Source organism: Sander lucioperca, chromosome 1 (assembly GCF_008315115.2).
Source record: "Sander lucioperca isolate FBNREF2018 chromosome 1, SLUC_FBN_1.2, whole genome shotgun sequence".
Taxonomy (NCBI): domain Eukaryota; kingdom Metazoa; phylum Chordata; class Actinopteri; order Perciformes; family Percidae; genus Sander; species Sander lucioperca.
The window spans coordinates 30057633-30080291 of record NC_050173.1 but is presented as its reverse complement, the minus strand read 5'-3'; the positions used below and the strand labels follow the sequence as shown (position 1 = coordinate 30080291).

Genomic DNA, 22659 nt, shown 5'->3' with positions numbered 1-22659 from the left:
CTAGTTTTCACCATGAAAAAGCGCAGCCTCCATCAAATGTAGCTAAGGAGCTGACATCCCCATGTAAACAACGATGAAACTTGAAATAAAAAACGCTTTAGACTACCATTAAGCCGGTGACATTGTGCTGACTTGGCAGATAACTTCATAATGTCTTGTGATGGTGTAACGTTATGAGTCTGCTCGGTAAAAACGGTACAGCCACAGACTTTTAGCTAACGGCTCATCACATGTAAACGTACACCAATGAATATCGGTTGTTAGTTTACCACTTCAAGGTTGCCATGGGGACATAGAACTGTTAACGGTAGTTTATGACGTAATAATGTTGGGTTCTGGTCGTGTTCAAACCAACGGTCCCCTTGGCACTACATAGAGCTATCTGTTAGTTGTTGTGTTTGGCGTTAGCTAGCAGGCTAGCATCAGCTAACAGGCTAAAGGATGAAGACACCAAAACAACAAAGCGACACCGGGAGAGACAGGAGCGACAAACACGGCTCTGCTTACACTGTGATGTGCCCGGCCCCTCGCATCACCACGGGCTCCGGACAGTATCTGGGCAAGTGTTCCTCACTCACTACGTGCTCATCCTCTTCGTCTTCCAACTCATAAATGGTATCAAAGTCCGCCATGTTGGGTAGTAAGACGCTCATGACGTCTCCTACTGGGCTGCGCGCTGACGCACGAGAGCGGGCGCGCGGAGCCAGAGTTTGTGAATAGCGACCATTGCCCCTCTGTGCTCAGAGGGACCAGAGCTGAACATTATCAACAAAACTAACATCTGACATCAGTGTGACATGATGTTTGTAATATGTTTGAAATTATACATAGGCCTAGGCCTATAGGCTGTTATAAATTATAGCCTAGCCCTTAACTTCTTGAGACACGGGTCAAAGTCAGGAAAAGTCCTCCTCCTAAAATAGCCAGTCTAGCCAAATGACAATTAACATGTCACTTCAACTAATTACGCATGAACCTGCCTTACTTCTAGCAACCTTAAACAGACCTGTATGCGAGTTAAGTCGAGGCTGAAATGTTTACAATATAGCCCATTATGTGCACCTGCTGATGTAGGCTACACCATTTGACATGAATAGCTAGAAACAAAACAAACGCTATTCTATTTAACAAGAGTTTTAGAACAGGACGAATTAACCCCCATCATTTCAAACGCTATATTAATTTGTGGGCACTTGTACTGGTAGGTTTTAGGGCTGTGCTCGATTGAAGAAATTCTTAGACGACTAACACTCATTCAATTGTATCGACTAATCGATTAGTTGATTTAATCAACAGATCTGTAAATCTGAGTTTCTCCGCAAAGAGTCATGTAAAAGCACCACTTTAATTCTTGTGTTTACCAGAGATGTGCTCGTACGTTTCTTGGAAATAAGTCATTCAGCATGAAAAAAGCATAAAACATGACTAATCGACTAAAGAAATCTTAGTTGACTAAGACCAAAACGACCGATTAGTCGACTAATAGACTAAGAGGGAGCAGCCCTAGTAGGTTTTGAGTCAATAGTAGTGAGGCAATTTCAGAGATAACTGACAACAAATCAGCCTTGCATGTATGCTAACAAATGTGATAAAAAGTCAAGATCACTCAGTCTATTCAGAAACGAAATCTACCTATTTTGTTAAAATTAAAAATAGATGCATTGAATTGACATATGTCACAATGCCCATTGCTACTTTAAACTTTGGTAAGCAGTATATTGTTACAGGTCTCTGTAAAAACATTATAGATATTTAAAATACTTTTTAGGAGTACTCGTAATACACAATTAAAATAAGCAAAAGAATAAAAGCAATATTGCTTACAGTTAGGCTACTTTGAGATGTTAATTTCTGAAAGGTTTAACCTGTTTTCTACCTGAATATTTAGCTTGCAGGCTGTATAGGCTATCTTCTGGTAAATAATATACATGCATAAAAGCATTTCAAATACAAAACTTGATGCAATGGTTATCACAACTTTGCAAAATTCCGAAATAAGAAAAATGACAGGTGTACTGCAAAAAAACAACATTTTATTTACATTTTGCCATCAAACGACCGTTCTACCCGTATCATTAACAGCTGTTCCCTGCTTTACTAAAGCGGATTAAATTGTGCAGAAAAATGCGTGTAAATGATTTGTCAAGTCAAAGCCATTTGTGTGGCACGAGCTACATACAATCCAGTTGAAAACGTCATTAAAATGCCCCTGAATTCTCATTTTATTCACATACACTTCAACACATACAAAAAAATGATATTTATATCTTAACTCACAAACAATTTAAAGCTTTTAAGTTTGAAACACGTCGATTTTTTCGTTTTTTTCCTCCCACGTTATTAGAACTATTCTATAAAAAGCAATATTTCAAGAGCCTCCAGCATTTCGTTGCTATAAATCAAATCTTTATCCACAGCTTTGTGCTTCAGAACGAGAGTTCAGATCTTCTGGCTGCCTATCAAGTGTCCTGTCAGCGTGTCGGAGTGCTCTGTTATGGTTTTAGATGGTCCGGAGGGTGAACTGTTCTACTGATTCACACTTCACTTCACACGTCCCTTGCTGTATATTCCTGATAGATGGCAAAGTGTTCATTCCCTGAGGAGGGTACAGAGAGTTGTGGATTTCTGAGGGACTGAGAGAGCCCGGCACCGGCAGAGGGCTCACTGAACCCGGGTCACTGTGCACAGACCCCCCGCTACCGTCAGACTGACCCAGCTTCTTCTTGATCATTTTCCTCTCTTTGGCTCTGCGGTTCTGAAACCAGATTTTCACCTGATGAGGCACAAAGAAAAAGAAATAAATTAATATTTTTGGGTGCGGGCTACCTTCTTTACTCTCCATGCAATTCCATGACACTTAATGAATAATAACAATAAACTATATATAAATAGATACTCCTGGATAGAAAAATGAACATTAAATCCATATTTAGGTTTAAGATACCTCGTTTGATCTCCATGCCAGCCCTTGTAATTAAAAGGAAGTTAAATCAAAAGATATGCCTATAGGCAAAAAACACTATCAATAAATAACAATAATAAACATTTAATATATTTTCCCGTATAATCTACATGCCATTCCTTACTAAAATCAAATCAAATCAAATTTCTATTAGCAGATAGATAGAAAAATAATAAATAACAATAAAAAATGTAGGCCCGAATTTTTGCTGTCATTTCAAAATGATAGAAAATATTAAAAACCTGTATGTTTCGAAATATGAAATGATAAATGATAGAGGCTAGTATGTTTATTTAATTATCAAACATAGACTAATTAATATAAAAAAAATCTGCAAATCTTTAAATATATCCAAGGCAAATGTATTCTGTCTCATGAATACGCAGACTAACCAATATTTTGATGATAATATTGACACGTTTGCTGTAGGCCTCATTTTGTAAGTTACACATGTGAAAACAAGCTTATGTGGTGTGCATTAATGCTCACACAGGTGTCACATATTTAAATGATTTATTGCATCTTTCTGCGCTAATAATAAACCAGGCAGAAGTATTTCATTCTGATATAGACATACCTGTCTTTCCGACAGACCGAGGTTGACAGCCAGTTCAGATTTCCTCCTGATAGTGATGTATCTGTTGAAATGGAACTCCTTCTCCAGCTCCAGCCTCTGATGGTCTGTGTAAACTACCCTGTATTTCTCCCTCGTTCTTGTTTTACCTGCGAAGGCGACACGAAACACAAAACACAACATTAAGATTGTGCTTTTTTCTCGTTTTTAGCTGCCATGTGGTTAAACTGGAAGATTTACACAGAGCTGGCTGCATGCCAGAACCGGCCTATCTGCACATAGCATCTTTATTAGCTGCCTCGTAATCCACATCTCTTGGCTTTCTCTACAGATACGCAAATTGAGCTTTTTCATCTTGTTTTGATGACAACTGTAGTACAGTGAATTGCAAACAGCCAGCAATCAGATCCTCTACTGACTAAAAAGACACATGACACGTCTGTGTTAATGCACATTATTCGATAGCATGTGGGTTCATTTCAGTTGGATTTGTCTTACAATTTGAGTGCATGTTCAATTCAAATGTAGGCTATGTTAGCTTGAAAATAAATGGCTAACGATGACAAATCTTATCAAAATAAAAAAGAAGTGATGAACACCCATATTCCTATAATAAACTATAAGCGAAATGCATTCAAAGAATATAAGTTAGTGTAACATATTAGGGCTGTTTTATTTTAGGCCTCATAATCAACAGAATCAGACAGAAATAGAATATGTGATTTGATACAGCATTTTACGCCACCGTAAAGGCCTAAAGTTTGTGGCTACTACTCCAATTTTGAGACACTGGCTGTGAAAAACGTCACCGGCAACATAACTCTTGAAGAGGAAGAGAGGTTGGTGCATATCAAAGTGAAGAGGTGTTGAAAGCAAAGGCCACCGCCTGTATATGACGGATAACACTCAAAACACCAAACAATGTGACAGGAAAGTCGACCTCACATCTCCAGGAATAATGCCATTAACATCACAACTGGGCCTGGCGCCGATTCCTCACACCTTTTTTTTTTCTTTTCCACCACATGAGAGAATACAGTAGACTGAGCTGTTGGCCTTCAGTCCATTTTCCCATCAGAATTGAAATAATTTATGAACACGTTTGTTTGACTGATTCTTTCTGCTGAGTCTGATGTAATTTGTTATTATTATTTTATAGAGGCTTGTTCAATTATATCTATAAATATTCTCATTCTATTAACATTTTACACTGTTATTAGCCCAAATGTATGCAACCCGCACAAGCAAGTGTCAAAAGATCAAAATGTCTTGTCTTGTCTTGCACACCTTCTATTTAGAATTTTTTTTCAAATGTTAAAATTTTGGCCTTCCGATGCTTTTGCTTCTAATTGATCTAATTCGATAGAACAAAAATATTTGAAATGACATGGAGCTGCCAGAAAAAAAAAAAAAACAATTAAAATGTGTGCGTAAAATCCCATATGGGACACAAACTCTTCGGTGCATAAAAAAGTTTTTTCTACAAGACCAAGGCAATCGCATAACATAATTTTGGCAGAATGTTTAAGATGATGAACATACCTGTGGAAGATGATTGCGCAGTTTTACTCATCCACTGGAATGAATTGCGCCTTTCTCTATCTGGAGAAAGTTGTGCAACATTAACGTTCTCCGGCGGCGGCTGTAACACCGCAGATCCTGGAGGATGCATATGACTGTACTCAGATGAGCAGTAAGGAACCTGTCCAGGAGAGGAGTTGTTCATGGGTGTAGGAATAGCATTAGGTGGTCCCAGACTATATGCACCCCAGTCTTCCCGTGGTGCGCCATAAGTGGGTCCCCAACTCCCCGAAGACTGTGCGTGCGTATCCATGTTTGGCACATGATGGTATCCAGTAAAGTCGGGGTACTGAGGTGTAGAAACAAAGTTCTGTGGAGGCAGATTTATGCTCGATCTTCTTACGGGCCCTTGGTGATACATGCCGCTTTCTTTATCCAGGATGTATCCCACATACATGATTTGTACAAAAAACTATTATATATAATAAAAACAGCAAAGGCGATGATGTGGCCTATTTCAAGGCGACATTGCTGCCCTGAAACTGAAATCCTTGGCTGTTTATGTAGTCCAAATGGGTTCCCAGTGTGAAATGCGACGTAGTTCCAGTCTGTCTCCAGTCTCACATGATGTGTTTCTGTTGACAAGATGGTAAAGGTATACTAAGGCCTGCTTGACGTCAGCCAACTCCTCAACTCTTGGAGATTTGCATTCAAATGAGAGTGATCGGTGCTGCAGGCCCAGCTGTCCCCTTGCGCTTGTCCTGCAGCGCGTCATCACCTGACAGTGGGCCTATCCTGAGCAGGAGTTCTCCACTCCATGAATACATTAACACCACGGCCTATCAGGTGCACATGCTACTCGAACCTACAATAAACCGAGGCAACACGTCCACAAACGCAGCAAGCAAAAAAAGGCCTGTGCGTAATTGCGCGCAGATATATTTTATTGTATTGGACTTGTTAAAAGCATTCACTTTCAAGAGACAATTAATTGCATAAGAGCCTACCACATTATAACAGAATATAGACAGCAACTTATTTAGCACATTAGTCCTCGAGTTTTATCTTTCCAAACTAAATCCAGATCATCCAACATGTTTAAATGCAACCTGCTATTATGGGAATTAAACAGTTTCCAACCACGCTTCACGCGTAAATCCCGTTTTATTTATTAAGAGATTCACTTGCAAACGAGGTGCAAAGTATGAGAGACTTTCTCTTGAAGCAAGCCGAACCTTTCGTATTCCGTGTTCACACCTCAAGGTCGCACTTCACAGCTAATTCCGGTTACAAGGAAACTCCAACAACCCCCTCTGTGACAAACAGCGGCCCTCGACACTCTCCTGAAATTACAGTGCATTTATTTTTTCTGTGATCGTGTCTCATACGTGTCATGAGTCTCAAGGAAGTTAACTGCCCGATTAAAAATCTGAGTGTAAAAAGCGCGTTTGGACACAGTTACTCAGTTCCTTTAAAGTTTAAGATTGCCACTTGCATGCGGCAAACATGCACTGGAAACTAAATGCATTCAGGCCGAATTCAGTTGATGAAACAACAAACTCAGTGAGCATACAACTGAAAATGCCAGACGTGTTTAATAGTAAAATTATACAACTTTTTCTCAAGAACTCAATTTCAGGCCCAGTCTGAGCTGTATGTCTACTTTTGTGGTCTATTGATTATAGTTGGATAACTGTACTTGAGGAGCACATACTGCTTCTTATTCTCATATTTGATTCATTTCTTTGTATGTTTCTGATTAATTTGGCAGGTGTCTGAGGGCCTATTTAGCAGAACTAATTGGCTTGTCTAAAAGTCATAAATGCAGATGGATATCTCTGAAGCATCTGTTTATTGACCACAAAATATTTATGAGACAGTCTAATCGAGTTGGCCTCTGGCAGTCCACAGCCAGTCACTTCTCTGAAGATCAGCTGTCTGTTTAAAGAAAAGATCAAGTATGACCAGTTTTCACTTGATTTCTTGGCTTTATAGTGGCTTCAGAGACTTTACACTTGTCGTGCCAAACTGTCACAATTACTACTTTAAAAAAAGTAAAATGTGTCTGTCAGAAAAGCCTAAATTAATGCCTTTCCTCTTAAAGGAACCTGCATATGTGTGTGACTTCCAACAGTTTTTTCTTAAGGTGATGTATAAGACTTCATGCACAAAGATGCAAATTATGAGGAGATAGGTCAGGTCACGCCTAAGAGAAGAATTTACTTATTGAGTTTCTTCATGGCTTTCACATTTTTTTTCTTGATTTTAAGACTTCATTCTGTAGTTTTCTTTCATAACTTTTCCCAGGCAGGTTACATTACTACATTGTACTGCATTTGTCTTGTAGTTTCCACAGTGTGTAGATTATTCAGATTCATTGCTGCCCTCTTGTGTATTCCTGCAGAACTACAGCTGTTGTAATTACTGTAAACTGGTGATTGTTGAAATCTGTCTGACCAGCAGTTGTGGAAAGTAACTAAGTACATACTCAAGTGTTGTACTTAAGTACAAGTTTGCGATAATTACTGTTATTTTACTTATGTATTTTCACTTTCTGCTACTTTAAACTTCTACTCCACTGCATTTCAGAGGCAAAATGTTTTTTGCATATTCAGATTAATAATACAAAATATAATCAACAAATAAAATATGATGCATTATTAATTGCCAAATAAAATAGGGTAAGGTAGGATATTCCCACGTTAGCATTATAAAAAGTAATACAAATCAGCCCCACTTTTAACAGCTGCAACATTAAAGTGATGTACACATTTAATGCATCAATAATTATAATCCAATAATAGGCTAAAATATACATTCTGAAATGGGCCATTCTGCATAATAAGTATTTAACTTTTGGTATTGTAAGTAGCCTATCTTTTGATGGTAATATTTTTGTACATTTAAGTACAATTTTGAATGCAGGAATGAAGTACTTGTAACAGAGTAATTATACTCTGTAGTATTGCTACTTTTACTAAACTATAACATTTGGGTACTTCTTCCGCCACAGTTCGCCTCACCAGACTATTGACCTCAAGCGGGCAGCCTCCACCAACCTCCACCAACAAAAATACATTTAAAGATGTATACCATATTGTACATCACAGTCAGAGTATTACAAAATGTAATACAAAATGCATTATACAGGCTATATTATTCTGAAAGATCCACTGTTACAACATTCTGTCCCACTGATTTTAGGTAATAGATTCTTGATTTGATTTTGATTTTTTTTTTTATGTCATGAGACAACAATTATCAGATTAGTGCATACATGTACATATTAAAAGGAAATAAACAATAAAGCAAAGTACTGCAACAGACAAGAACATAAATATAGAATATAAACATTACAATTAAAAGTATGTAGGACTATTAGTTATTAACATTAGTTATCTTAAATCATATAAATAAATTATGTTTTATCCTCAGGTCCATTTCGAGGCACCTTTCATTGAACTTACTATAAATAAATTGATCGTAAAAATGAAAGGGAAACAACCATCAAATATACCATCAATGATGGAACAATATTGATGACAGTTGTTTCATTGACAAACATTATGGAAATGTGTGGAGAAGAGTAGTCAGACATTTATGGCAACATCCCGATGAGTAACATCATAAGAGGAAGTTTTATGTCATCAGTTGACATTTATTGAGTAACTGAGCTTTTGTTTGAGGATATCTCAAACCATCTAAATGCACGTACACAGCTGTGATTCAGAAAATATGCTCATGTATCATCGTGACTGCTGTCATATGGTGCCCTATAGTTCTTCTGTAATGCAGATTCAGAGCAGTTCCAGTCAACGACTTACAATGAATCATTACAGTCAGATGTTCAACAAGAACAGACATGTTTAGAGATGAATGGAATGAAATAAAATGGGAACTGGGAAATAATCTGGGTAGAATTAAGTGCAATAGGAGGGGGAGGATGTGCTGTGAGTGTTGTTGACTCTTCTGTGAGTGTGTAGGAAGGTAGGGGGTCTTGTGTGAGTTTTTTTGGATGTTTATTGAACGCATTTTGATGAGATAATCTATGCTTATGTTTTATTGTGTTTATGTGCGATGCGTCCTATAGGAGACAATATAGGGTTTATCTTAACTGTATTTTATATATATATACATATATATATATATATATATATATATGTATATATATATTTTTTTTTTTTTTTTAAAGATTATTTTTTGGGCATTTTTAAGTCTTTATTGACAGGACAGCTGAAGAAATGAAAGGGAAGAGAGAGGGGGAATGACATGCAGCAAAGGGCCGCAGGTCGGAGTCAAACCCTGGCCCGCTGTGTCGAGGAGTAAACCTCTATATATAGCGCCCGCTCTACCAACTGAGCTATCTGGGTGCCCATCTTAACTGTATTTGAAGTTGGATTTTCCTCTTACATTTTACCTGAGACTTATTGTTTAAGCCTGATAATGAGGTAATTGTGGCTTCATCACATTTTATTTTTGATTCACTGTGTAAGCTCTCCAGTGGTGAAAAGTAAGTAAGTACATTAACTCAAGTGCTGTACTTAAGTACACGTTTTGTATTTTACTTAAATATTTACATTTTCTGCTACTTTTCTTCTTCTACTCCACTACAATGCAGAGCGAAATATTGTACGTTTTACTCCACTACATTTACAGTGGCACTCATAAGTTTATGAACCCATGCTAAAGTTGACTAAAAAGAGGAATAAAAAAATCATCTTTTGGAAATTGATCTTAATGCAAAAAAATCTAACCTTTAAGGACACCAATTTTCTTTGTGAATGAATAATGTATCGTAAATAAATAAATGTTCTTCCTTAAAATACAGGGGGCATAAGTCAGTACACCCCTATGTTAAATTCCCATAGAGGCAGGCAGATTTTTATTTTTAAAGGCCAGTTATTTCATGGATCCAGGATACTATGCATCCTGATAAAGTTCCCTTGGCCTTTGGAATTAAAATAGCCCCACATCATCACATACCCTTCACCATACCTAGAGGTTGGCATGGGGTACTTTCCATAAAATCATCTCTCAGTGCAAATCAAACCAGCTATTAGGCTAACTGAAATAAAACCATGCCAATCTCTAGGTATGGTGAAGGGTATATGCATATTATCCTGGATACTATGCATCCTGATAAAGAGATGATAGAGAGATGATTTTATGGAAAGTACCCCATGCCAATCTCTAGGTATGAGGGTATGTGATGATGTGGGGCTATTTTAATTCCAAAAGCCAAGGGAACTTTATCAGGATGCATAGTATCCTGGATCCATGAAATAACTGGCCTTGAAAATAAAAATCTGCCTTAGACAACTGGAGCTGGATTACAGATAACTTTGATCTGAACTATAATAGGTCTACTGAACCCTCAGCTACTCAGAGGCTATTCCTAAACCCAGGAGAAAACAAGAAATTAATAGGGAAAGTGTACAGACACCTTATAGAAGCACAGGCAGATAATTATTCTCTTCAAAAAATATATGAAGGTTGGAACAAAGAACTTAAAATAAATAACTCTGATATAACCTGGAAAGAGTGTCTAAATATAACCAACAAAATTACCACCAATGAGAATCTGCGTCTCATACAATACAAGCTCATGACAAGGATATACTACACTAAATCAAAAATTAATACATTTGATGCCTCTATCTCCCCTGTTTGTATAAAATGTGGCACACATAAGGAGACAATAATACATGCTTTCTGGGAATGTGAGAAGGTCTGTAAGGTTTGGGTAGAGATCCAAAAATGGATGACCAAGACCTGTAAAAATAAAATCGATTTCACAGTCTTGAGCTGTATCTTCCAAAATACAGACAAGCTAAAATACCCCATTGGATGGATGGTCTTTTTCTCCTCCTTGGTATATAAAAAAATAATCTTACAGTATTGGAAGGATACAGAGGCCCCATCGTTACAACAATGGAAGGGACTAATGAAATACTATTTAAGTATAGAAAAATCTATGTTTGAAGACCGGAACAAAAGGCAACAATTCAACAAGGTGTGGCAGGACATATATGAATCATAGTAAATTTAATGGCTAAGAAATGAGAACTAGGTATGGTGACTGAGAGCTGGAAACCAAGTGGGTGTGTGTGTGTGCGTGGGGAAGGATGGGTGGAAGTGTGTGGTTTTGTGTCAAAATGTGTGTTGGTGTTTGGGTTTGTGTGTCAGAAATGTGGAGTAGAAGAATATTGATACCAGTAGGAAATTAATTCTGTTTGAAGTATGAAATTACAGCATGCTGATATATGTATTGCTTCTTGATGGAAATAATAAAAATAATTATAAAAAAATAAAGAAAAAATCTGCCTGTCTCTATGGTAATTAAACAGGGGTATGTATACTTATGCTCCCTGTATTTTAAGGAAGAACATTTATTTATTTATGATACATTATTCATTCACAAAGAAAATTGGTGTCCTTAAAGGTTGGATTTTCCCCCATTTTTTTATTAAGGCATTAATATCAATTTCCAAAAGATGATTTTTTTATTCCTCTTTTTAGTCAACTTTAGCATGGGTTCATAAACTTATGAGTGCCACTGTATCTAATAACTTCACAGTAAATATGAGCATGAACAGACAGCATGTGTGTTCACTAGATGGCGCAATTGAGTTAGTTATGAGCTGTGTCTGGTCTTCTCCTGGATGTGCTGGATGGCTGGATGGCTGGATGGATGGATGGATGGATGGAGCAACACATATGCATAAGAGAACAAATAAAACCCCAAGAAACGCATGGTTATGTGTCTCAGCGCTGAAATATGTGTGTTATGTTTAAGGTCAGCAGTTTTTGTCCGTCCTCTGAGTCTGTTGTACAGATGGATAGCTCAATATACTGACGCTTATAGAGTGCATTGCAAAAGACTGACAAGGTGACTGTGAGAGTATCCAGGATGTTTTGAAGGGTCATGCTGGGTTGTCTGGTTCAGACCCAACTGCACTGTGATGCCAATTTGACAGTTAGACAAATTGTATAAGCCCTGAAAAAGCACAATACCAACAGTCTGTCTTGTCAGTAGAGCAGAGTTACAAATGTACATCCGACTGATATCACAAGTAATCACTGTTTCAAACCAATTTCCATTTTTTAATTAAGGACTCTTATCTAGTTGCTCTTAAAATCAGGGGTTTAAAATGAATTAATTCTCACCACAATGCCCATATATGTATATCCATATGTTCTTTATATCTGATAAATCAGAGAGTGATTTATGTTTCATTATCATTACAATGACTCCAGGGGTTACATTTGCATTCTTGCATACTACAACATGTGATGATGGAGAGACATGCACTCAGTGTCTTACTCACCCAAATATCTTCTAATACAAAGTGACAAAAGTCCATTATTTCACTGAGCTCAGCATAGTGTGCATGTAGTAGTGTGTCAGTGACAAGCACAAGAATTCAGTTTGTTGCATAACTTCATTGATGTTATTAAAGTGTCCACAGCGTTTCTCTACAGGAAGGGAGGTAAAACAGGACCATCTGCTACTATTCTTAGAGAAACTGCCTACATGGCTGACACAACAGGCACAATTCTTAGTTTGTCATGTGTAATGTAAAACACATGTAAGCAGGATACTGCAATCACAAGCCATGTCGGAGTGTTTTGATTGATTCATTCAGGATCTGATTGTGAAAAATGTTGCTGTTTATGAGCGGTTGATGTTTTGTCATGTTTTATTTTTAAGAGTGAGAGAACATTTGCTACATCCTGGGGGCAGGGGTGTTGAGGAATTTAACTTTTTTTAAACTTTCACTTTGACATTATTCTGTGGAAGATGATGATAACATTTGAATCCTTTGATGCCCTAGCCTGGAAATCCAGACCCAAATCCAAAAGATTAAGGGTCTGGCATTGAGTAATGAAAATGGCCCAACTCGAGGGGCAGCACCAAGCATGCATTTGAAAATCTCACTGCACGCAATTGGATAACACAACGACCAATCACAACAATACACGGGGTGATGTATCCAGAGCCCCATACGCTTAGCTACCAGCGCAGCTAACTGGTAGATTAAACTGTCGTCATCTATTTAGCTCGCCTCTGGCCCACCTATATCAGATACACCGATGTGATTGGTACAGCTCGGCTACAAGGGCATAGTTAATGAGCATCATTACTCAATGCCAGAGTGACTCGCTGAGCAAATTCAAATTGTGCTCTCGCGAAAACTCTGGATTTCCAGGGTATTGATGCCCAGAGATAAAGGATAAACATTCACACAGGAAGTTCACTTTAACGTTCAGCCACACTGTTATCTTGAATTAGTTTAATTTACTAGAAATTTTCGTCGAAACCCACTGCCTCAAACCCTCAGGTGAAGTTGTATTAACACAGAGCGGTAAGTTGATGCAGTAGACAAATCAAGTGTACGTTAGTAGTCATTACAAAAAATCATTAGTAAACATAAATTATTTTTTTCTGGAATCATGTTGTCTAAAATAAGCATGTTAAGTTAAAGCTTCAGTGCATAACTTTTTTATATTAATAAACGTCTGTTACATTCAAGTCATTGCCAAATGAGTTGATACAAAGCTAATTAAGACTATCAGCTCCACAAAACTCTCTCTGGAATTCTCAGTATGGCTATGTTCAGAAATTGGTGTTGTCCGGCAACTTTCGCGCGCAGAAAATCGAGTGAAGATAATTACCTCTTCTGAAGAGTCCATCATGTACTTTTCATCCTCCGTGTCATCCTTGGTTACTAGCAAATGCGTGCAGTTTTGTTGTCATTACTTAGCATTACTCATGGGGGAGACAGAAACTATGCACTATGGTTTTAAACATGCAAAGAAACATAACACATATAAATTCTCTAGGCCACTTGATATTACTATAATTATATATTTTATTTATATAATTATTGCTTTTCCTTTATGACAGTCTGATTTTGAGAACAATGCATTCTACACATTGTATTCCTCAAAAATTCAAAAGAAAAGAAAACATACAATGGGCATTGTAATTCTTCAACGTACTGTAAGGAAAGTTTCACTGAGGGCAAAGAGTTAGTTAGCACTTGATATTGCCACTGCCCAGACCCTATCAGTCCCCACCCAGGTCTCGGTCATGGTGTAACAATAAATGTAGATAAACATGAACACTAAATGAACCATACAAAACTAAAACCCAGATAACATAAATGCACACCCAAAACATTAACAGAACATTATTAAAACACACTTTAACTAGGACAGAAACAGTTCAGAACATATATATTTTTCCTATGCCCATTACATCGCTTCAGCGCAGAACTGTTCAAATGACCCCGTCCCTCCCATACAGAAACTTAACATCCTTAGTTATCTCTGCTTAATATGATCTGTATACTGCATACTTAAGCTGATTATTACAAACAACAAATGTGATTTAGTAATACATGTTTTTTAACAAAACATGAAAGAAAAGTAGTGACCACTAAAAAGTTTAATTACAACTAAATCTGTGTTTACAGTGCATGCCAGCAGCTCTGTGAGGCTGTATTTAGGCACAGCCATGCTTTGATCTAAATGCTAATATTAGCATGCTAACATGCTCAAAATAACAATGCAAACATGCTAAATCGAAGCAGAATAAAAGCAAAGGATCACCAAAGTGATTACAATTCATCCTAAGGGGAACATGAATGTGTGAAACAAATTCCATGGCAATCGATTTGTCTATCCAATAGTTGTTGAGACGTTTCACAATAAACCACAAATGTCAACCTCTTGGTGGCCTGGAGGAAAAGTCAGAGAATCATCAAAGTCATTGGGGTTCATCCTCTGGAGACCATGGAGATCTGTACCAGATTTCACAGCAATCCATCCAAGTTGACTTAAAACATTTCAAAAGAAGAAAAATAAATAATAAATAAAACTTCAAATTAATTATGGTTGACACAGTAGACAACTGAATCCCCAAATAAAAAAATAAAAAAACAATCTGGGATTATTATATTCTTTCATGTATGATTATGTATGTGGTAACCTAAGCCACAAAATGCCCCTGCAAATGTTCGCAGAGATGCAGAGATGAGACGAGGCAAGAGTGCCACCGCACATTTACAAACAGGAGGTTCTGATGTCCCACATTTAGACCATTGAAAGGGATTTCAGTTCACCAAAAACAGCCACGGGGCGGCAGCACCGGAACCGGACAGACATTTCACAGAAAGAGATTAACACAAAACAACATGCGTCTGAGCTCAAAAATAACCCCACCATGTTCACGTTAATTATGCCACTGTGAACGTTTTTCCCAGGCCCTCCTGGTGCATGAGCACTCTATAAACCCCTCACCCACCGCCAGAGAGGTAAACAATGGGGGCAAGTGGGTGAGCTGGTTTCACTGCACTTTTGCCTTTGAATGGGCATTGATGAATCTGAAGACTCCCAAGGGTGCAGGGCTGACAAAGTTGTGTTGCAGTTCTCTGGAAACTATTAGAAGTCAGATATACGTTGGCTCTGTGCAGCTCCTGTTATCACTGAACCATATGGAAGCAGGAGGTGATCAGAAGCTCTGGTCTTATCTGATATAAGTCTCCTTTCTGTTTGTCATCAGTAAACTAACAGGGGTTGACAGAAGGGGAACACATGCTATGAATAAAGTAAACATTGTGCAACTTTTATTTTACCCCACTGGCATGCCAGCCTGTCAAATTTAAATTCAGGCTGACAATACAAGCTTTCTGATGTTTTTTTGTAGAAAGAGTTAGCGTTTTTAAGAGATTTAGTGAATTTTGTTTGATTGTTCTCACTAATTCACAACACATGGTTTCTCAACCAGAATGAAATTACACTTTTTGATTTCCTGAAGTGAGTTTAAAGTTCTGCTGCTTCAGCAACATCCCAGATCCACATGAAAGTACACAGGTGGAGTCACCAGATGTCCCTTAGGTTTGTTTGGTTTTTGATGTCTTTAAGTTGCTCAAGGGATGGCAATGTCAGTCTGTCGGTCCACCGCTTTTGTTCAGACTAAAATATCTCAAAAAGTATTGGATTGAGTACCATGAAAGTTTGTACAGACATTAATGGTCCCCAGATGATGAATCCTACTGACTTTGGTGATCCTCTGACCTTTCATTTAGCACCACCATGAGGTTGACATTTCTGGTTTTGAGAAAAATATTTAAATTCAATTTCAATATTGAATGGGTTGCCACAGGCATTCATGTACCACTCATAATGAATTTACTGCTTTGGTTTATGACCAAATACCCGCAAAACTATTGACATTCACATCAGCCTCAGCTGTACTTTGTGATTAGTACTAATTAGCAACATGCTAAACTAAGATGGTGAACATGTTAAACATTATATTATTTGATAGTGATAGTGTAGATGGAGGCAGAAAACATGGGGACAAAGACGAGTAGGCCTACAACTCAAATGGAAACAGACATTCACATAGCTACTACACATGGCAATATATTAATCTGTTGCTGATATAATGTTTGTTTTTTCCCCTTCGCCCTTTGAACCACAGTGGTTCTGAAGCCCATAACAGAAGAGTCTTTATTTAGCTGCATGTGTTGTTGGCTTAGACGTTGCTTGTTAAGGGTGGACTGAAGTTAGGTATCTTAAAGGGGGCAGTATCCGGCTCATTGTTTTGCATTTAGGTGAGAGGCGCGGATGTGGCCTACCCACCATTCACCTTCTTGGGCAGGGGTCTGGGAACAGCATTGTGCGGCCGTTTATATATGGAAGTAGGTTGGGGGGGGGACCTTTGTGCTGTATGGTCGATGGCCCCAAATCAGTGTATGATAGGATTTCAAGCTGCACAGATTCAGTTAGATCACAGATGTTAATCCATTAGCACCTCTTTTTTAATGATTAATGGAGTGTTTGTTTTGCAGAGCTGTTTGCTTTGGGAAGAGGCTGTGTATTCTCGAAGTATTCGAGGAGGGAAGGTCTTTTTCAAACATGCAATTAAACGAGGGAAACAAAAACAGACTGCACAATGGGTGTGGTACTTGATTCAAACAGAACATTTCTGCTTATTATATATTGTTACACTCTCAGTAACTAAAAGTCTTGACTGATCAGATCCTGAAGAGGGGAGCCCTCTTGCTCTTCCTGAGGTTTCCCCCTTTTTTCTGTTAAAGTTATTTTTTTTCTTTTCCAGATTGAGTCTAATCATATCGTTGTGCAGACTGTAAAGCCCTCCCTGGCACATTTGTGATTTTTGACTTTGGCCTATATGATTAAAAACTGACTTTAAGAAAGTCTTATATGATTCTAGTTAGAGTCAAAACACCTTGACTCATATCCTGCTCTCGTGACAGATTTATGCTTCCACATGTTTTATTAGTAATACTTCTGATCACAGAACAATGATGAATAGCTATCTAGGTCATGGCATTGCAATGTTGTTCAGTGGCGTGTATTTCCCACCTGGTGGCTTGTTTATTACACTGACACATTAGAGCAGGGGTCTTCAACATTTTTTTAAGCCAAGGACACTCTAACTGAAAGAGAGATGGAACGGGGACCCCCTGCTACATAGAAAATTAAGTTGCACATTAAACTGGGCCTACAGTAACATGTAGGGTGGCCTAAAGCCGTCATACCTTTGTTTGCATAGGCTATTAAAATAGCCTAATAATTGTTGGCATCATTTTATAAATCATGTTTTAATGTTAAACATACATGTGGCACAGTGGATCCTTAAAATTAACTGTATCTGTGGATGGCTACCTTAGTGACTACCTTGCCTATATGCCAGTATGCCTATTATCAGTGGGGATTTATATTTGCTAATAATATGTTGGATTCATGTTAAGACTTTTTCATTTTTTAAAAAACTTAAAAACTTTGGAGGCCCCCCTACATTGACTCTGAAGACCACCCTGTTGAAGACCCCTGCATTAGAGGATAGGTTCACATTTGTTCAATACTACTCTCATGCCCATATGTCCATACACTTCAGCAGTCTGAGTTAGAGTCAAGTCAAGTGGATATCTTCCAAAGTTTCACTCTTTTTAGTATGTGAAAAATGTGAAATTTGAGCATATCCTTTAGTGTTTTTACAATCTCTGATAATGTGAGTATACAGTATTTGATTATTCTTTGTCCGCTTATTTCTCATGTGACAATCTTTTTAAAGTATATTACTTCCCTGCATGGTTTTGATACAGTTATGTCATCTTACTGCTGCTAATAACACCAGTGTGTCAATCATGTTAAATGATGTATTTAATGGTCCTAAGGACATCAGCAGAGATATGTATTAATTAAAAAGGGAATACAAGCAGAGGTGATGTACAAGCTGTAGTGTTTAATTTTTCATTATAAGTGTCCTGTCTTTACTGATACCAACCATAGACTGTATATAAAGAGAAATAAACTGTGCTGCTGGGGCTATAGTGCCATCTTTGATGTCAATAACTTAGAACAAAATTCCAGTAGTGCACTTAAATACAATTCTGAGGTACTTGTACTTTACTTGAGTATTTCCATTTTATGCTACTTCATACTTCACTACAGTTCAAAGGGGAAATATTGCACTTTTTACTCCACTACATTTTATAGCTATATTTCTAGTTCCTTTTTGTATTTAGAATATTAATACAAAATATAATCTCAAACTTATTTTAATCTTTGATATTAATTAATTAAATTTAAATTTTTAAATTTAATAAACAGCTTTCACTCAGTGGCAGTGCTGCTCCCAGGCACAGTGGCCCCTCAGGAAAGGATAAAAAATAAAAATACTGTGTTAAGATGCAGTTACACATACCTGACAGTCAATAACCCCCCCCCACCCCACACCCCCTCCAACATCCTTCCCTTGTTTGTTTGTTTCTCATATTCTGGAAATAGTCGGAGGTTGTTGATATGTGTTTGTGTGTAATGTTGGGCGCTCACCTTACAGTAAACATAGTAAATGAAAAATCCTGTGAGGACAAGCGGAGACTGTCCTGTGACGTGTGGTCCCTCAGACACACCCAGTGGCAGTAAGCAGGGACCCTGCGCTCCCATAGGAAGCCCCGTGTGTGGCGTCCTTCAGTCGTGACCAGGATGATTAAGAGTTCCTTTCTTTCCTGTTCGGAGGGGCATTGTCCCGGTGAGCAGACAGGCTGCCGACACCTTGTCCTTGAGGATGAAGTGAGTCTCTCACAGTCCAAGGAGCAGCAGAGGGGCTGATGGCACAGTCCACTCTAAACAGACCTTTTCATTAAGGTTTGAGAATTCACATGGGAATAATGAAGGAGCATTTGGATTCTGTGAATCAACTTGGTTGGAGTTAAGAATAGTATGAAGCCTCGGGTCATGCTTGTTTGCGCCGGGGGTTCACCGCACAAGGGTTGGAATCCTTTAATGGGTGGCAGAAAAAATGCGAGGGGTGATGAGATGATTTACAGGAAAGACACAATGTTTTTATTTTCCCACTTTTTTATTTAGGAAGAACTAATCCAAAGCACACAATACATGTGCACAGATCTGTGAGTGTTTTTGCCGAATTGGAGTCATTTTCAGCAGATTTATGTTTGATTACATTAGCTTTGTTGCTGCAATGCTTATTGTAACTGAGGATGGCACTTAAGTCAGGGAATCAACAAAGTTCACAAAGACCATCAATGTCTGCCCCAGATTGCAAGGTAATGCATCGAATAGTTGTCGTGAAATTTTACTGTAAACCACAAACGTCAACCTCATGGTGGCGCTAGAGGAACAGATTATCAGTTAGTAAGATTCATCCTCTGGGAATCATGAATATCAGTGTAGTGCCTGATAAGAATTATCAATGTTTTCCTCATATAAGTATTTCAAGCAATTATAAGTCGAGACTGCAGGTAATGTATAAACATATAGATCTTTATTCATTTATTTACTTACATATACTCAGTTAACAGTGTGGGGAACATAACTTTCATCAAAACGAACTTGTTACACTACATGAACAAAACAAAAAAGATAGGAGGTCCTATTACTCATGGTTATGTATAAAGAAATGCAATAAAATCCATTCAATGTTATTGTGCTAGCAGTAACTAAAATTAAATTGAAGACAGAATTATAAGTGAACATACTTACATAAAAAAGGATGATGTTAGACTGGCAAGAAATACTATAACAAATACTACAAACGTTAATTTCCTACTATGAATAGTTAAATAAAAATGCAAAATAAATCAGAAATCTTTGACCCTTAACACTGTTTCATAATAATATACCTTTCCAATACAGAAATTATACTTGATATAAAGTATCAGTGCATACGGTAATCACTTCCTCTCCACATAAACAAAACAAATTGGTCACAAACAAAACATCATTTGGAAATACACAGGGGTTCAAAATATCCACTTTTCACTGCAGTTTAATCACTGACACATACTGTTTTCTTTACTGGTCAACAAGGACAAGTTAGCCACATTTATACAGGGTGTTTGTACGCTAAGTAAGTTTGGTCCACAATACTTTCAATACATATGGTATTACAAACAAAATGCATGATTTTACATGATAAAAAAATAATACAACATGATCCAGAGCAGACTGGTGCTCACTTCACACACATCTAGAGTTTTTGTAGCCTGCCCTGCAAGCTTTACTAACACATGGCATAAGATGTAGGACAGAATAAATCCACTTACATGTTTCCCTTCAGCTTTACTATAAGTGAATACAGCAGCACAAACAGCATATACATCTAGAGTGTTGGGATATGACATGTTGATAGGAAGACTGAGCTGGAAAATCCTTTGGTTAACTTTGAATTACAATTCTAAAACATTACTAAATGACAGTGTTCACAATCTAAATAAATACATTTTATTAGTGCTTTTTGAATAAACAGTTCCTATGAAGTCTAATCTCATTTTTGTACACATGAAACACTTTCTTTTTAGTTTGACCAAATAAAAATAACAAAGCGTTTGAGTTTCTTCAACACTAGATTGGGAAAAGAAGATCTACAGTAACTCTTCATTTAAATGCTTCAATGGTCGAGCTGTAATGTTAAATCTGAAGCCGCCTGGACTCACTCTCAGCTCTACCCTGTTTCCTCATTAACCTGTGATTTTCAATAAACCAGGAGAGCTTAAAACACATCCACTACAACATGACAGTAACTCTGGGTCAACCTGAGTTAGTTAAGCTGATATTTTTATGGAATTTAAAGAGCAGTCAATCAATGTTGTTCAATTGTTGTCATCGGCTTTTTGCTTTGAACAAATCAGAACTTTAGCCAACCTTCATGTGAGCAGATGTAGCCACATTACAAAAACGTATTTTCTTTAACGTTTTAACGTTTTTTAAAACTACAAATCCAGTTTTCACTTTTTTAATAAAATGAAAACAGATATTAAAAAGTCAATCAATATCAACGTGAAAAGCCTCAGCTTTCCTCTCTCTTTTCTTTTCTGGATGTTACTCTTCATCATCAAAGGTTGTAGTTCAATCAGATCTGTGGTAAAGTGGGAATGATTGTGGTTCGTTTTCACAGTAGATGAAAGAAATACCTGAGGCTGTTTCCAGCTGTTTGACATATCACAGTGAATGTGGAACGGACCAGCAGCATTAACGTTTCAGCCTGTGTCTGAAAACTGGAAAGGAATCAAGAGGCTATAGGTTTCCTTTTGTTGCTCAGCAGATGCCCTGAAAGTTGGAAGTTACAGTCAAGTAGATTCTTGATTCATTTCAGAGCGTCCTTTCTAAATACTTCAAGAGGGAATCTCATGTATTTTCCTCTCAAACTTTGCTACAGTCCAGAGATAAGAGTCAAAACAGGAGAACAAAGCAATGGCCTCAAGGCTGTCACTCAGATTCTCTCCAGGGCTGGAGCAGGAGGTTACACAGGCGGGGTGGAGTAGCGCACCACATAGTTGTAGTCAGGCGGCGGGCTGTGACACTCCAAATCTGCGTCCAGGGCCGAGTCGTCCAGACTGAAGTCCAGAGAGGGGACTGTGGGTGGGTACTTCTCTTTCTCTGTGTCACTCAGCACAGACTCTTTACTCTTACTCACTGCCTTCATCCTGAAAACACAAAGAGATACGGCATAAATATAACAGGGAAATATCACCATACTATACACAATACAACATACAACAACTCAAAATACATCATTTTCAAGGGGCAATTCATGACAAGCAGGTTTGTGAACATAAAACACAAACTATTAATCTCTACATGCTTAAAAACAACCTAAAATACAAAATAATCTCTCACTGAAATGACAGAAAGTTGATTCAGAGTGAAGCTTTTCATTATCTACTTAGAACACAGCAAAACAAAAATGTCTCCATCTATTATGATCACAATTTTTAAACATTTCTATTAGAGTTAAACCAAGTATTCGATTAATCAATCTACAAAAAATTGATCAGCAACTATTTTGATGATTAAATAATCATTTTTAAAGTCTTTTTATTTATTTTTTAAATATTCCTTGGTTTCAGCTTCTCAAACATAATGATTTCATGTTTCTCTGTTTTGTATCAGTGTAAATTCTATATTCTTTGGGCTGATTGGACACAGCACAACATTTGAAGATGTCACTTTAGGCTAAGGGGAATTCACCATTGATGACATATTATAAACAAAATAACTGACAGATTAGTCGATAATGAAAATAATCATTAGGTGAAGCTCT

General features: G+C 37.5%; 3 protein-coding genes across 5 annotated transcripts in view; all 3 read right to left on the bottom strand.

Annotated features, from left to right (window-relative positions):
- Positions 1 to 695, bottom strand: part of chic1 (cysteine-rich hydrophobic domain 1) — a 5836-nt gene extending 5141 nt beyond the window's left edge. The window contains exon 1 of the mRNA XM_031302988.2: positions 508 to 695. Within this exon, the coding sequence (XP_031158848.1) occupies positions 508 to 653 (146 nt within the window). The 5' untranslated portion in view covers positions 654 to 695. The remainder of the gene's footprint in view (positions 1 to 507) is intronic.
- Positions 696 to 2052: 1357 nt separating this feature from the next.
- Positions 2053 to 5742, bottom strand: cdx4 (caudal type homeobox 4). The gene is made up of 3 exons (XM_031302985.2): positions 5079 to 5742; positions 3540 to 3685; positions 2053 to 2773 (listed from the first exon to the last, which is right to left on the bottom strand). Exons 1-3 carry the CDS (start codon positions 5512 to 5514, stop codon positions 2501 to 2503), a joined length of 855 nt encoding a protein of 284 aa, XP_031158845.1. The 5' UTR covers positions 5515 to 5742; the 3' UTR covers positions 2053 to 2500.
- A 14117-nt stretch (positions 5743 to 19859) lies between these two features.
- kdrl (kinase insert domain receptor like) overlaps positions 19860 to 22659 on the bottom strand; it is a 48978-nt gene continuing 46178 nt past the window's right edge. For 2 of the 3 annotated variants that reach the window (XM_036001727.1, XM_036001728.1), the window contains one exon: positions 21791 to 22042. In XM_036001727.1, the coding sequence (XP_035857620.1) occupies positions 21859 to 22042 (184 nt within the window). In that variant the 3' untranslated portion in view covers positions 21791 to 21858. Of the gene's footprint in view, positions 22043 to 22659 lie in introns of all 3 variants that reach the window. The other variant, XM_031303284.2, reaches the window with a different exon arrangement.